The sequence below is a fragment of the Arvicola amphibius genome, chromosome 5, assembly GCF_903992535.2.
Source record: "Arvicola amphibius chromosome 5, mArvAmp1.2, whole genome shotgun sequence".
NCBI classification, from domain to species: Eukaryota; Metazoa; Chordata; class Mammalia; order Rodentia; family Cricetidae; genus Arvicola; species Arvicola amphibius.
In genome coordinates this window covers 126783704-126799724 of record NC_052051.1, presented here as the reverse complement: position 1 = coordinate 126799724, position 16021 = coordinate 126783704, and the positions used below count along the sequence as shown (strand labels likewise).

Genomic DNA, 16021 nt, shown 5'->3' with positions numbered 1-16021 from the left:
GTCCCAGGTATCCATGGAGATGTCCACAGCTAGTTCCTTGGGCAGCTGAGGAGAGGGAGCCTGAAATGGCCCTTTCCTGTAGCCATACTGATGAATATCTTGCATAGCATCATAGAAGCTTCATCTGGCGATGGAGGGAGATAGAGACAGAGACCCACACTGGAGTGCAGGACTGAGCTCTGAAGGCCCAAATGAGGAGCTGAAGGAGGGAGAACATGAATAAGGAAGTCAGGACCGCGAGGAGTGCGCCCACCCACTGAGACTGCAGGGCTGGTCTAATTTGAGCTCACCAAGGCCAGCGCTACCTGGACAGAAAAAAAACATGGGATTAAACCGGATTCTCTGAACGTGTTGGACAATGAAGGCTGACTGAGAACCCAAGAACAATGGCACTGGGTTTTGATCCTACCGAATGTACTGGCTTTTGGGGAGCCTAGTCTGTTTAGAAGCGCACCTTCCTGGACCTAGATGGAGTGGGTTGGACCTTGGACTTCCTGCAGGGCAGGGAACTTTGACTGCTCCACAGACTGGCAAAGGAGGGGGAGGGGACTTACGAGAGGGGGAGGGAAATGGGAGGTGGGGAGGAGGTGGAAATTTTTAATAATTAAAATAAATAAAAAAGAAAAAAAGGAAAAAAAAGAAAAAAAATCCAAGTATTTATTGATACTAAATGTGGGCTTTTGAGATAATAATATAATTACAACCTTTTTCCCTTCCCTTTCCTTTCTGAGAACCTCCCACATATCACTCCGGTTGAGAACCACTGGTATATGCAAAACCACACACACACACACACACAGACACACAGACACACAGACACACACACATGCAACCTGTAAAACAAGAATGTCTAACTATATAGAGAGCTGACAGAATGTGCCTGAAACAGATAACAATCGGCTACAACTTATATGTGCCTATCACTTTCACTCATGAAATAACAAGATTACTACAGCTGAAGCAAAGAGAACCAGTAAGGAATGAGAGAGAGAGAGAGAGAGAGAGAGAGAGAGAGAGAGAGAGAGAGAGAGAGAGAGAGAGAGAGAGAGAGAGAGAGAGAGAGAGAGAGACTTCACAGGGGATAACAATCAAAGGGAAGAAGAACGATTAGGAGGTGAGCAGGACATTGTTAGAATTATACCAACCCAAGTGAGACAGCATGTTGGCTGGGTGCAGGCTATAGGAAGCAGGGAAGTTAAGACCTAAACAAACTCTGAACATTCAATCACACATTATCATGAATTGCAGATAATGTACAATGATCCCCAAATTGAGCTGAGAGACACTTTCAACTGGCATGGGAAAGGTGACAGAGGATAACGTCTAGGAGAAAGTAGATCAGCAGGCTAGGCAAGTATGGTATAGATAAAAGAAAGTAAGGACAAGTTAGACAAATTTAAGAGTTGGAGAACTATCAATAGAATTTATTTAGAGACTGAATAAAATACCAAGGGAAAAAATGTGAATTACAAACCAAACACAGTAATTTGCGTTCAGATATCACCAAGGAGAAATACATGTAAGAACCAGAGAGGCGGGGAAATCAGTAGGTTGAAAAAATACAGCACTCTTCAAACACATGGAAGAAAGATTATCAGAGACTTCAAGTGTTACTAATATGTAACATTAGCACCTACTACATTACAGAATGCTAGCTCTGAAAATCGGTCATTCTATTAAATAACCCGGCCATTGGCAACCTGGGGAGAGCTACCTTTGCTACAATGATGAGAAGAGACCTGGTTGTACTGGGTTTAAGGAAAACTAAGAAGAAAAAGGTGTTAACATGCTCAGCCCACTGGTTCAAGTTTATTGTAAAAAAAAAAAAAAAAACCTAAGAAAATGCATGGCAATATTCAGGGAACCATATCAAAAAGAGTTTTATTATATTTCAGTTACATTTTGAGAGGAATCCTCTAGCAATCTGTTAAAAAATGATGATATAAAAGAGACAAGGGAAAATTAGTGATTTCCTTGAGTAAACTAGAAAGAGCAGGCTAACTCTCAAGTGCATGACTGTCTTTTAGCCCTTATATATCTTTCCTGGGTATTCTTTAAAATTAGATCCTCAAGTTCCACGTCAACTAAGAATGACACTTTGGATGTATATTAAACCAGAAGTGGTGACCCATAGCCATGATATCCCAGCTTTTAAGAAGCAGAGCCAAGAAAATGGAGTTCTAGAATGAGTTTGAACTGCTTAGTAAGTGCCTCACCTCCAGCTGCCACCAAAAGAAAAACTGTATTCAAAATACTTGTGAAAATGCTTGCTCAGTTGTTTGTTGGATTTTATCTGTTCATGCTGGTACCAAATGGGATTATTTTTGTCTATGGTTAGTTTATGCCGTTCTAGTAGTGATTAAGCATGCTTTTTTCCCTTCTACAAGTAACACTCCATTGCTGTCCTATCTTTGATTCAACACTCTTTGCTTGCTATATATCTTGAGAAATTATCATGATCATGAAATTTTTTTGTTTGTTTTTGCTTTTTTCATTCTTTTGTAGTTTTTATTCAAAAACCTTTGTAACATACAAAATTAAAATTAAATTTGAAGATGAAAGGATATCAAACAATTTAACAATTTAATTTTAATCAAAATTAAAATTAAATTTGAAGGCGAAAGGAAATCAGTGATTTGTCAAAGAATATAAGGTAGAAATCACCTTCCTCAAATGTGCACATTCTAGTCTAAGCCGAAGAGAATTCTCAAAAAGGCTGGGCTAAGACTGAGTATTTGATTTACATATCCAAATTTCTAAATTTTCCCAATTAAATATAGGAAGTCATAGGGATTGAAACATGCTACTTTTAATCATTTTCCAAATATCTGTAACTGGAGTCTAGTGTTCAGTGGACACAAGTAGGAAATTATTTTTGTTCCAGTAATTTAGTTAAAATTGTTCACATGTCTTAGACAAAAGAACTAAAAACATAGATGCGATATAGCATAAAAATAATAGTAGTTAATTATTATGCTGTGATTAATGTGAATTATAATGATAATTATTGTAATGTGGGCTTATTTTGACAACAGAAATTCTCATTGGGAGTCATCTCACAAAAGCAAGTTCCTATATTAGTAACTGGTTGAATTATAGAAATTATGGATTCAACACTGTTTACCCTCACATCTGAAACCATGATGTAATTCAGGAGTTACTGCAGGTATGATTCAGAGAAGTTTTAGATGCATTAATCCAGAAATCAATAAAAAGAGTAAGATGGATTTGTCTAGTGTTTTGCGGTCACTATATATTTTAGCATGGTCTTTGCACTTTCTATATTGTTTTAACTTTAAGGAACTAAAGCTCGCCCTCCCAGAAGTAATGTTCTCTATGAGTAGGTCTTTAAGTTTATTCATGCATGTATCAGTCAGGGCCCTCAGAACAACAACTTACACATATCAGAGATTCAATAAATGTTTCATAATTCACATAACTACACATTGCAGAAAAAACAAAGAACAATGAAGGAAGATGCTGTCCTGGGACAAGTTTTAAGAACATGCCATGCTTAAAAATGAGATCTAAAAATGTTTAGTCTTGTAGTAAAATTCTCTGATAAGTTAAACTCAGTAAAAATAAGATAGATATCAGTTATGTGTGAATTTGACAGTTTTGGAGAGTAGTAGGTTCACACACACACACAGAGAGAATCTTCTAAAGTGAAAACCTGACACACTACTTATGTGCTCCCTGGAACAAAGACATCTGTACTAGTTTGCAGCCCAAGTGGTCTGATAAAACATAGGCCAAAAACAACTTGAGAAGGAAAGGGTTAATTTTATCTTACACCACATGGGTCATAAACTGTCATGGAAGTAAGTTAGGGCAGGAACTGAAGGCAGGAACCCAAAGGCAGGAAGTAAAGCAGAGAACATGGAGGAAAGAAGCTTACTGGTTTGCTTCCAGGCTCACATTCAACTACCTGCTTATCCAACTGAGGACTACATTCCAGGGGGTGGCATCACCCACAGTGAGATAGACCTTCCTCCATCGATTGCAACTGAAAAAAAAAAATGCCCACAGACACAGACATGGGCCAATCTGATACAGGCAACTTCTCAGTCTTGATTCCCTCTTCCTATCTTTCTCAGTTTGGGTCAAGCTGACAAAAACTAACTAGCACACCATCTGATTTCAGCCCCTAGTATGATGATTTCTTTCTCATTTCCATAGACATAGGCTTTTAGTCATGACCAAATAACAGAACTGGAATTACAGACTGGAAATGTGTGAGTCCAGTCAGTGGCTGCTTTGTCCCTTTGCCTGAGTTTCCTCCCTCACCAAAGGTTCTCAGAGCATGTGCAGACACTTACCGTAGCATGGCTCTGGTGCCAGGAAAAACAAACCAATTTTAAGGGTAGTTTATGTAGCAAAGATTAAGAACCACTGACATTAAAAGATGACTGACTTGCTCAGTGTTATCGAACCTGGCAGTTTTTGTCTGTTATATACAGTGCGATTTTAAATCTGGTGATATGATGAAATGTTGGGGGAAAGGAAACGGACACACCAGTGTATCTCTTGTCCTTTGCTATGAAGTTAGAAAAAAGTATAATAACCTGTTAGGAATCATCGAATTTGCTTGTTCCAGATAAGCATATGTTATCCATAGTGGAGAATCGACATATGCTGTGCCAAACACCATAATAACAGAAGGATTGAACATACTCATATAGCTGAGTAGCATTTGCACAGTTCAGGAAGAGTGACAGGCATCAGAAGGGAATGTTCTGTGTTTGCATGATTCCTATGTCTTAGCTTAAAGTGGAATCTGGGAGTTTAATTACTTTGAGACCTCCTATCTTTCCATCTTCAGACAATAAATAAATAAATACACAGATTAACTCGTGCAATATATTGCAAAATTTGTCTTAAATTGGCAGGGTACCTCCTGAGTGTATTCTGATTAAGGCATTAATGAGACATGGCTTATTCTTTTCATTTCAGTAAATATTAGTTACTGGCTCTTGTTTGGACATGATATTGCTGTCTTGAGCTTCCAAGATCATACAGGAATGAATCTTAATTTGAGCAGATTTTCCTAATGAAGTTTTAATAAATGAAAAGGTTTGTTCATGTCACACCAGAAACAAACATAAGGTTATTTCTTGTATGTTCTTTTGTGTGGTGGAAAGGGAATGGTTCACAACTAGGTATAAAAAAATACACAAGGTAGCATAAATCAGTTTAATACTTTTTTGCCTGATTAAGAAATCAACAAATTGTCTAACTCATCAATTAGAGGAGCAAGCAAGGTATTGTCAAAACACAACCATCATAATAGACCTTTCGTTTGAATGCAATACAAAAATAAATTATTTTTTCTTAATTGAATAGACCTGTAGCGGCCTGGGCTATAGCTAAGTGGTAGAGTGTTTAACTAGCAAGTAGGCACTGTGATCAATTTCCAGCAATGAAAAAAATGAGTATATATATATATATATATATATATGTGTGTGTGTATGTATATGTATATATACTAAATATTATTCAGTTTTTCAATATCATGGTTTAGAAAGGAAAAGGAAAAGTCAATAAGAGTAATTTTGATATCTCAGGTTGTATACATATTATATCTATAATTTGCACATATAATTATGTAATTACAAAATATACTATTATATGTGATATACATGATATAATCATATCATATATAATATATACAATTTAAATTTATAATTACATAATCACATAGTATTATATAATTATATATAATTTGTACACAACATGAGACATCAGAATTACTCTTACTGACTTTTACTTTTACTTTTTAAGCCATGATATTAAAAAGCTGCATAACATTCACAATTTACTGCAGTGCCTATTTATTTGAAAAATAAAAATTACTGTCTCATTTTTCTACTATTAATGTTGCTTCAATCTTGATACTGAAATGTAAGTGTACCTCCCCCTTGCAGAATAAAAAAGGAATAAAAAAGAGTGTTATCAGAAATATATTATTTCACACAAAAAGGTTTAAGTATTTTATATAGCATCACTCTGAATCTGAGAAAGCATCTATCTATCTATCTATCTATCTATAGATAGATAGATAGATATATATATACTGCTGCTGCTGGCAGGAAAATTAAACAAAACAAAACAAAAAAAGGGACTTCTCTGGAAGATAGATTAATATGAATTGGAGAATTTAAAGCTTCCATTTTTAATTAAGAATATAGAAAGTCAAAATATGACAAACAAAATCACAGAAAAGAACAGTGAAATGTCTAGTCTCCAACACAAACATGAGTACATGAGTTTTAAAACTCATGTTTGTACAAATGACTTTGAACTAGGACCTTGACCCATGTCACCTTAGTTTCCTTATCTGTAAAACGAGAAGTGACTGTTATGGAGATTGGATGGGTTAGAACTTCGAAGAGTATTTAGAAGACAACCCGGTGGGATACAACACTGTTCTTTAGCCTTGCTTCTTGCCAAAGCTGCTACTTCTAGGGATAGTCAAGAAGCACAAAAAGTTAGAAATAAGTTATATAAGTAACATTAGCAGAATTATCACTTATCCTACAGCTACCAGAGAATAGTTATACTCTAGTGTCATTAAAGAAAACTGACAATAACACTGTGTATAATTATTATTTCTGTTACTTCAACCTCATCAAAATCTCGATACCAAAAGACTAAAAATAATGTAGTAAAATGTTCAGCATTATCTATTTCTGCTAATATTAAGTTTTTATTTTCTCATATTCTCTATTCAGATGTTTTATAAAACTACTAAAATCAGAAAAAAATTGTTCTTTAAAAAAATAGTGCCCTTTAGGTTTAAATAGGTATACATTGGCAGCTTGATATCATTTATCAGGCTTTCAGTAATAATTTAATTATCAATCTGTTGATATATTATCAATTCTCATAAATTGTCAGTGAAAATTTTTCATGAGATACCTCCATGAGAATTTCCTGTAATCTGCTTTGTCTGAGAAAATGTTCTTAGATCTGATCTGTATTTCTTTCTTTTTTCCTAATACTTAAACTTAAATATCTAAAATTCTCAGAGCCTCAGGGTGGAAAACATAATGCAGGGAAAAATGAAATCTATTCTATTGATTTTATTATCTATCACTTCACTATGCCTGAAGAACACTGTTACTTAAAGGCTGCTTGAGTTTCTTATCAGTTAATTCTCTATGTTAAATGATTTAATTCATCAAAGAGAAAGATATGGGGGTAGGGGTTGTTATTAATTATCTCTACACTCACAGAATCACCCCTCAGTAGCATTATAAGGCACCATGCTTAAGAAGAGAAAAGGTCATTAAGGTATTTTAACATTTAGTAAATACCTCTCAGTGTTGGTAAGGTAAGCTATAGAGTAGTGATTCCCACTATTAATTACACTGTTGCTTTCTACTCATTCATAATTTTAGAATTCAGAAAATACTACAGAGATCATTCTCTATAATTTGTTCTAATAATGCATTTTATATGCATGGATTCATTAACTAAAATACTATAGGATTTCCCAGAGCAATAAACTACAGAACTGCAAATGAGTGAGTCAGTAAGAAAGACCTAAAGGGGCCCCAGAGATGGCTCAGTAGTTAAAAGCACTGACTACTTTCCCAGCTCTTCAGTTCCAGGGGTCGCAGAGTTGGCTCAATGGTTCAAAAGTATCAACTGCTCTCCTAGTCATCCAGCTCCTAGCTCCCACGTGGTAGCTCACAACCCTCTGTAGAGCCAGGTCCAGGGGCTCTTATGCCCTCTGCTGGCCTCCATAATGAACAAAAATACATATATAGGCAAAACACTCATACACATGAGTGTTTTAAAAAAAAGAAAGAACATAGGAAGGCAAAAGTATCTGACAAATAATTGTTAATTCTCTTTTAAATCAATGTCAGATGGACTTTCCAGGTTTTTCAAGTTTAACCTGAGTTGCACCCATCTGTTTTCCCTATGACATTATACGGAAACTTTCCACTCACAGGTTTGCCTGCCATGAAGTAATTCTAGCTCACCAACAGAACAGTTCTTACTTTGCCTCCACAATACCTATTCACGAGTGTCCCTTTTACACATTATAAACATAAATTTTATATATTGCATGTTGAAGTTTGCTCCATTTACGTAATAGTACTGTGACAAGATTTAAAACAATGAGATGCTACAAAAATTTCAAGGCCACAAATTATCGGAAAGAAGATACTTCCTCCAAAGCAGTTGACTCTTTATTAGAGATTCCAGCAAACACACATTTAAGACAAAATGTTTCACCAGTCCCATCCTCAGCAACATTCAGATTATTACCCACATTTTAAACCATTTAAGAAATGGTTTAAAAAATGGATTTATTTCCACATTTTCTAGTGAAAAAAATTGAACATTAACATCTGTTATACCAGTTGTGCTTAATTTTGTTCCTTAAACTCTCGAGTTTCACAAACACTTTTTTTTTCAATTTATAGAAAACACAACACGGATGAATCATGTATTCCAATGATGCATTTTGTTAATGTCTTTCCTTTGTTAACTCTTCAAATCTTACCCATATTGCAAAGGGAGGTGCATATTTTGAGTTTATACTTCCACAAACTTTTATTCTTCATGTAGCTCTCGCATATTTACTTACAACACACGAACATATGATCTCTTGCAGAACAATCCACATATGCCCGCTATGAAAATCTGGATAAATTTTAAACCTTTTAAAGTTCTTATGTCTTCTGAAACTTCTCATTCTTTGCTTACAGGACACCATATATAGTCAGTACAGAATTGTAAATGAACATGTACTAGTTAGTACTGTCATCTTCAATTTCTTCTTTACACAATAGTCAGAATAGCCAGTCAAAGTAATAATGACTTTTTATATTATTGATGTTTAATAACAGAATAAACACATCATTAGTAAACTTTGAGCATGAATAAAAGTTATTAATTTTAATAATCAAAATGGTATTCTAACATGGTAGGTGCTGAATGAACACATAAAGAGAGCTATATTTTAGTTATTTTTGTTATAGAACAGAAAGCTAAATGATTCATAATATTTTTGAAATCCTCAAGTTGTTTTGAGGCCTTGTTCAATTTTGAGGCTGAAAAAACAGCCTTTGAGCTTTCTAGAACTCCTACCTCTCTTTATAATATTCAATTCAATTATAACTGATTAAATTAGTATTACTAAACAATAAATCAGAAAAAAACACAACAAGGACTTCTCTTACTGAACATATTGGAGTTTTCTTACTAATTATTAAATGTTTTAAACAGCTAGCACAGTGATCAAATCTACCCTGCCTACAGAATTCAAAAGGCTACCATTAAAATCAATCATGAATCTGAGAGAGAAAAGGAGGGGGCATATAGGATTAGAGGGAATAAGGGAATGGGGAAAATTATGTAATTATACACTAATTTCTAAAATATTAAAGTAATCAAACAAAAATAACCAGTCTTATTGATGAGGTTTTGTACAAAGATAAAAGCAAAATGTTTCAATCTTAAGTTGTAATTAAAATGAAATTGACAATGATTCAGCCAAAATTATGTTATTACTTTAATTTCCATTCCAAATTAATAAAAGTTCACTGTAAATGTTTACCAAAACATACTATGGGTCTAAAAAAATAGTGTTATCAATAAAGGAATTTGAATTTTGAATATAATAGTCTATATTATACATAAATATGCATCATTACAAACTGCCAGAATATTAAACATAACCGTTAATATATTAATTGCAGCATTAGTATGTATGAGTCTTAGGTTAGAGAAATGAACAAACTTTGCAGAGTTTGGCAAAGTTTCCAGTCATGTGCTTCTTTGAAACTTCATGAAAGACATGCTTAGTCATGTGTCCTGTGCTATCCAGATCAGATCAAGGCTGAACAACTGCGCGATGTCACAGGTTAAACATGCTCTGCAAATATTTTCTCCGGGAAAATAGCTCCCATTCTTCTTCTATAAATAGCCTGTTTTGCTCTTTAGTATTAGCAGACACTGCAACATTGGAGCCTAGGTCGATGACTGTCCACAGCAAAGTTAGCTGACAATCGTATCCTACCGTTTATCACCCAGACATTTCAGAGTTAATGCTGAGATTTTTACCCAAATAAGCCTTGGACTGAAACCTTGCAAGGCATCAAATGAAGACGTTTTCTCTACCTCTGTTAGGTCTCTTCATCTGTTTAGTTGCATTGCCATTTCTTTATGACATACAGTTTTTTTTCTCTTAAATATGTATATCTTTAAATGAATACATGGAAAGACCAACATCTCTAACACTAGCCACAAACCACAGGTTAAATGCTGTTCCATATATTTTCTTGTTCTTAAAATGCCTCATAATAACAACACAAAAAGTCAGGTTCATAGGCAGTGGCTTCTGGTTTATTCTGTCCAAAACAGTGAGAGTCCTGACACATTACAGGACTCTTACATGAAATTGTTTACTGGTTTCTTCTCTCTCTAAGTCTCACCCAAACAAAACAAAGCTATACCCTTTGGTGCTATCGATTTTCTATATCCAACGCTTTAAAAAATGCAAAGCAGGGGTATGCCTAAATTATTCTTTTTTAAAACCATGATAATGTCGCAAATGAAAACAACCTGCCACACACGGCTCATAAAAGGAGGATAACAAAGAAACAAACATCTCTAAACTTGGGTTTTGCTGCCCAGCCCCTCCATTTGCCAAGTACTTGTGAGACAAGCCTTAGGAAAACACGAACAAGTTTCCTGACCTGTCAGTGTCTACCAGACTTCCAGGACCTTAGCAGTAATTGTGTTCTGTTTGCAGAGAAACCTACAGGAATGAATTCATCACCAGCAAAACAAACTCTGGTCAGAAACAGGTCCTCTCAACGGGCTTTGAATTTGATTAGAAACTCGGGGTTTTGTTCATAGAGGTAATGCCTGGAAGACTCTTCACATTTGGGCTGGAAATGACAGGGAGGATAATCTCTAGAGGCCAATCATCCAAACAGCCCCAAATCGTCTCCCACTTGGTTTCGGAAACTGAGTTAGAATTTGGAACTAGGCTATAATTGCACCTCCCCTTGTCTTTTCATGGAGACCACGACCACCACCACTACCAAAGAAGTTTGTTTCCTTGCAGCTGGAACTGCAGACCCCCTCACCAAGAGCTGCACTAGGAACCCTGCTCCTTAGTGGAACAGCGCTATGGGCATCGCCAATCGCTCCCCCAGCCACAAAAGGCAGCCAGATTGACAAGGAGACCCACCTCCTGCACGCTGGCCCTCACTGGGGCCCTGGGCCGCTTAGTTTAGGCTGCCTGATTTACGCAGCCTCAATCCGACACCTCACCTCTTCCAATGGAGTTCACCCGGGTGGAGAGGGGCGGAGTACAGAGGGGGTAGAATACTGGCAGGGGTGTGGGGGGGGGAGGGGAAACAATCCTAGTTCTAAAAAGCCAGGATGCAAGTGGTGAGACCACAAAGCATGCGCGACGAAACACACACACACACACACACACACACACACACACACACACACACACACACACTTCTCTGTAAGCCCTACTGCTCAGGTTCAATGCCAAGTGATGACAGAATTAAAGGAAGGAAGTGAAGAATGGCGACACTCGGGGTGGCGCGAAGGCCCAGAGTTGCTGGAAACCTTTGGAAAGGGGCAGGGGATGCTTCAGGAATTGCGAAAGTGAGAAAGTCCCAGACATCTCTCCTTCCCCCTGGCTGGATACTCCTGTCATCACCCAGGGTAGCCCCCCCTCCTTTTTTTTTTTTTTGTGGGACGTGAAAAAAGGCGAGGGGAGCCAGAGCTGAGTTTCCCCCTCCCAGTGCCCAAGAACCCCCCCCCCTTTAGCTCAGCTTCCAGGGGCTGCCAGGCCAGGAGCAGACTTGCCAAAGGACTCTGGGGGAGCAGCACAGCAGGCTAAGAGCATCACACAGCTCGGACCAGCCCGTGCTCACGTCTGCTCTGATGACACACCCCCAGTTAACCCCTTCCCCTGACACCACTGACAGTCCCGTGTAGACAGCAGTTTGCCTCCATCCCTCCCACCATCGTACCGAGTCCATCGATTAAAACACTAGTTGATTTCTGTCTGATTAAAAAAAGAAAGTGCTACAACTCTTCTCACGAGTAGCCAGGAGCAAAGAAAGTCGGTCTACAGGCATCCCGCTGTAGTTGTCAGGAGTTTGGAAATGCCATGGTCCCAAGCGAAAAGGGGGACCGGAACCCACCCGAAGGGCGCCGGTTGCCCTGCTCCCTCCCCACCGCAGCCCCTCTCACCTCCTTAAGTTCTTTGGCCACGTCCTTCAGGTCGCCCAGGACTGATTCCAGATCCTCCACTATGATCTTGATCTGCTCCTTCACCTTGGTTTTGGAGGCTGCCGGAGGTCCCTCGGCTGCAGAGGACGAGGAGGGGTTCCCTTTGGACTTGGCTGACATTCTTCGGTGGGGAACTAGCGAGCCAGGTCAGGACAGGCGAGCGAGCAGAGGCTGCTGCGCGCCCGGGTCCCTGGCGCTGCTCCGGCCGCTCCCACCCCAGTCCCCCCACATATCGGCTGCTCGGAGGGCAGCGGCGGGTGGCTGCGCGGTGCGCTCGGCCGGGCGGCCGCACTGTGGTGCTGCCATCAACTCCCCGAGACGAAGCGCTCGGCGCCGGGCTGCAGACGGGCGAGCAGCGCGCCTGCGCCTCCTCCCGCCGCCGCCTGCCGCTCGCGCGCACACTCGCGGGTGGAGAGGGGCTGCGCGGCGCCGCCGGGGGTGTCAGCTGCACCGCCCCGGGCACATCCCGCTAGGGTCTCTCCCAGACCTCCTCGGCGTCACGGTGCCGGGAGACAAGTTCGTGAGCTGTCCACCCTTCTTACATCCTCATTCCGAAAGGTCCCTATCAGGGCAGCCTGCAGCTGCCTGTCTTGTTCCAGTCTGTCAAGGCCCCTCCAGCTTCGCCCTCCAGCGAAGACCTGGTTTCATTCATAAGGGACCACAGTGCGACCAGGAGCTGGAGTCCCAGTCTGTAAAGTAACCCTAAACATTTATTCAGGACCAGGGAATTTCCGGAGACCTCAGTCACTCTCCAGGTGAGCTGCGAGTTGAACAGACTTCTGCAGCGGTCCTGGTGCGGGGTGGTGGGGGAGGGAGGGGAGTGGGTACAGCTAGGACTGCTTAACACCTGAAATCCTCAAAATTAATCAGTGTTCTTGGACGAGGTAGACTAACATTGCTGAGTCTACAAAGCCAGTAGCAGATTTAGTAATGCCCTCGCACCAGAAATCCCCCTGGAGACTGTCTGAGTCATCTTAGTTGTGTTTCTTATCTATGCCAACTCTTTTTTTTTCTACCCGTTATTCTCTTTTCGTGACCTAGGATATGTTTTTGGTGGAAAACACCTCCAGGAAGACTGCAGTAAGAGTCTGCCTCCGACTTCTCTTCTCTAAATGCCTTTGTCTTCCTAGTCTTGTGCTTCTAAAACAAATAGGAAACAACTTTAAGATTGTTTAGGCAAAGACACCTAGAAAAGAGAATTAATAGGATGCTTTCAGCTCACTCTCAGGGGGTGGCGGCCATCTCATTAGTTCCAGTTTTAATTTCCGTAGTAGCAAACTCGCTGGCGGGCTGTTAGCTACCGACCTGGCAGGCCCACTCTACTCTGCCTCTCCTAGTTCACACTGCTCAAGGAACAAGCTTCCCTTTTACAGGCTTCTCATCTAGTCTTGCCTTAGCTGGGCTCCAGCTCTTGCTTCTTACACCTCAGGTCTATGCTTCGAAACATGAAGAAAACCTGACAGCTCTCCTCTCCCCAGTTCCTGGGCTTCTAATAATCAGTCTTCAAGGGCACAGTTCTTCTGAATCGCTGGTTGTGAAATGTGATTGGAGGAGAAAGAAAACACACGAACGCATAGACATTACAAAATGGAATCAAACCAATGGGGAAAAGTCATTAAGCCAACAATTAAAGGACACAGAAGAAAGGCCGGAAGCATTTAACAATGTCAGAGAAATGAAATGGTAAAATGATAAAGGAACCAGTTTGCAAATTGGATGGGGAAGTGGTTGGAAGTGTTAAATAACTAACGTGTTGGAGCTCCCTAAGGAGGGAAAATAGTTAATAGTTAGGTTCTTTTCCCATTTCTTTATCTCTTTGGATTTTTTTATGATGCTGGAAGAGTAAAACCAGTTCCATGTGGTTTAAAAAAAACCACCTATGGAAATTCCAAGTCACCAATGTTCTTCTGATTTCATATCTGAAGAAAACAGATATTAGAGATGACGGGAGCTAAGGTGAGAAACAAAGAGAAAGCAATGACCATCTAGACTTGAATTTTTGAGTGTTGGTAGTGACCAAGGAAGCCCAAGAACTCAAAATACAGTCATCTTTAAAGAAGGATAATGGAGGAGCGGAGAAGTTGTGACTTCCCTACACAATAAAATAATTCTCTCAAAATACATGTAAATGTTAGGCTATGTGGGATCTTTCCCTAAAGATTGAACAGAAACAGCCAAAATCTGTCATAGTAACACCCATTGTTACTACTGAGCCAGGCTGTTGTAGCTCAAAATCAAATCACTAAATCACTTTCACTCTGGAGCACAGTCTGGAATTCCCCACCCCCCTCTCTCTCCCTCCCCCCTCTCTCTCTCTCTCACACACACACAATCTTTTATATAGAGATATAGACGCACAAGGACCGTGTTGCTATCTACATATAAAATACAATGACTAAAAATGAAAAGCCAAAACTGGTTTCCAGGCTCAAGTTGAGGGAACTGGAAGGACTTATGGGGGACCAGTTTGTACATTTACTACAATCTCCTAGTTTCTCGGAATTGCTTAAACCACGTCCACAAGCAACTTTCCTGAAGGAAGTTTTACAAAAAGGAATTGAAATATTATGGGGAAAGTGTAGAGAAAGAACATACAGCTGTAATCAAATTCATTTGCCCTCCATTTTAATATACCCTTGTTAAAATAAATACCATTCTTTAACTCATTCTAGATTTCCTCAGACAGCAGAGTGTTTGAAGTGTCTAATTATAGAACCAAAATCACACATGACACCTAATAAGATTTCTGATTAATTTTTCTGTAAATGTGGTCACAAACCAGTGCTAGTTGTACAAGAGAACACAACCTGGACAACACTATAAACTTATAAACTTAGAGAGGAGAACAAATTTAAAAACACATAGAAGTCTCTCCCAGTTAATGAAGTAACTTTGTGCCGGGAATGTGTGTGTGTGTGTGTCTAAATATGTATGTGTGTGTGTCTGTGTGTGTATGTATGTATATATATATATATACATACATACATATATATACACACATAAATATATATGTGTGTGTGTTTGTGTGTGTAAAATTGGATGTTTCTCTCCTGCTCGGCAGTTCCCAACACTGCTTCTAAATTATCACTCAGAGAGTTATATTGATATTTATTACTGCTTGACCAATAGCTCAGGCTTATTTGTAGCTACCTCGCACATTCAAATTAATCAATATTTCTATCTGTGTTTTGCCACATGACTCAAAGCTTGTTACCCCATTTTTTACACGTCCTGCTGGCTCAGCACCTGGCTGGCATCTACCTTGACTCAGCCTCTCCTCTGAATTCTCGGTTTGATTGCACCACCTAACCTTATCCTGCCTGGCTATTGGTCAAACAGCTTTTATTATTAACCAATGAGAGTAATATATATTCTCAGCGTACAGAAAAATCATCCCACAGCATGTGTGTGTGTGCATACCTATTAGTTCCCATTTTTTTATGATTTGTAGTGGAAAGAGTGGGATATGTATGGAAGATCGCTTAGTGGTTGTTTCCAAGGTTACAAATCTGGAGCATGGGTTTGTGGTTTTAACCCATTGCAACTGATCTCTAGAGATTAGCCTTCAGGAGAAAATCTTGCACCAATTTAACTTTTAACTCACAATAAGCACATGTTTCCCCCTCCTTATTAACCTGTAAACTTGTATTGATACTATTAGTACGCTACTCTACTATTCAACAATGGTTCTCCAAAAAAATCACCAAGATTAATCTTAAAAAGATTTATTTTTTTCTAT

General features: G+C 39.0%; 1 protein-coding gene across 2 annotated transcripts in view; it reads right to left on the bottom strand.

Annotated features, from left to right (window-relative positions):
• The window catches only part of Prr16 (proline rich 16), a 167094-nt gene extending 154075 nt beyond the window's left edge, over nt 1-13019 (bottom strand). Inside the window, exon 1 of one of the 2 annotated variants that reach the window (XM_038331892.1) lies at nt 12244-13019. In XM_038331892.1, the coding sequence (XP_038187820.1) occupies nt 12244-12402 (159 nt within the window). In that variant the 5' untranslated portion in view covers nt 12403-13019. The remainder of the gene's footprint in view (nt 1-12243) is intronic. The other variant, XM_038331893.1, reaches the window with a different exon arrangement.
• Nucleotides 13020-16021: the final 3002 nt, after the last annotated feature.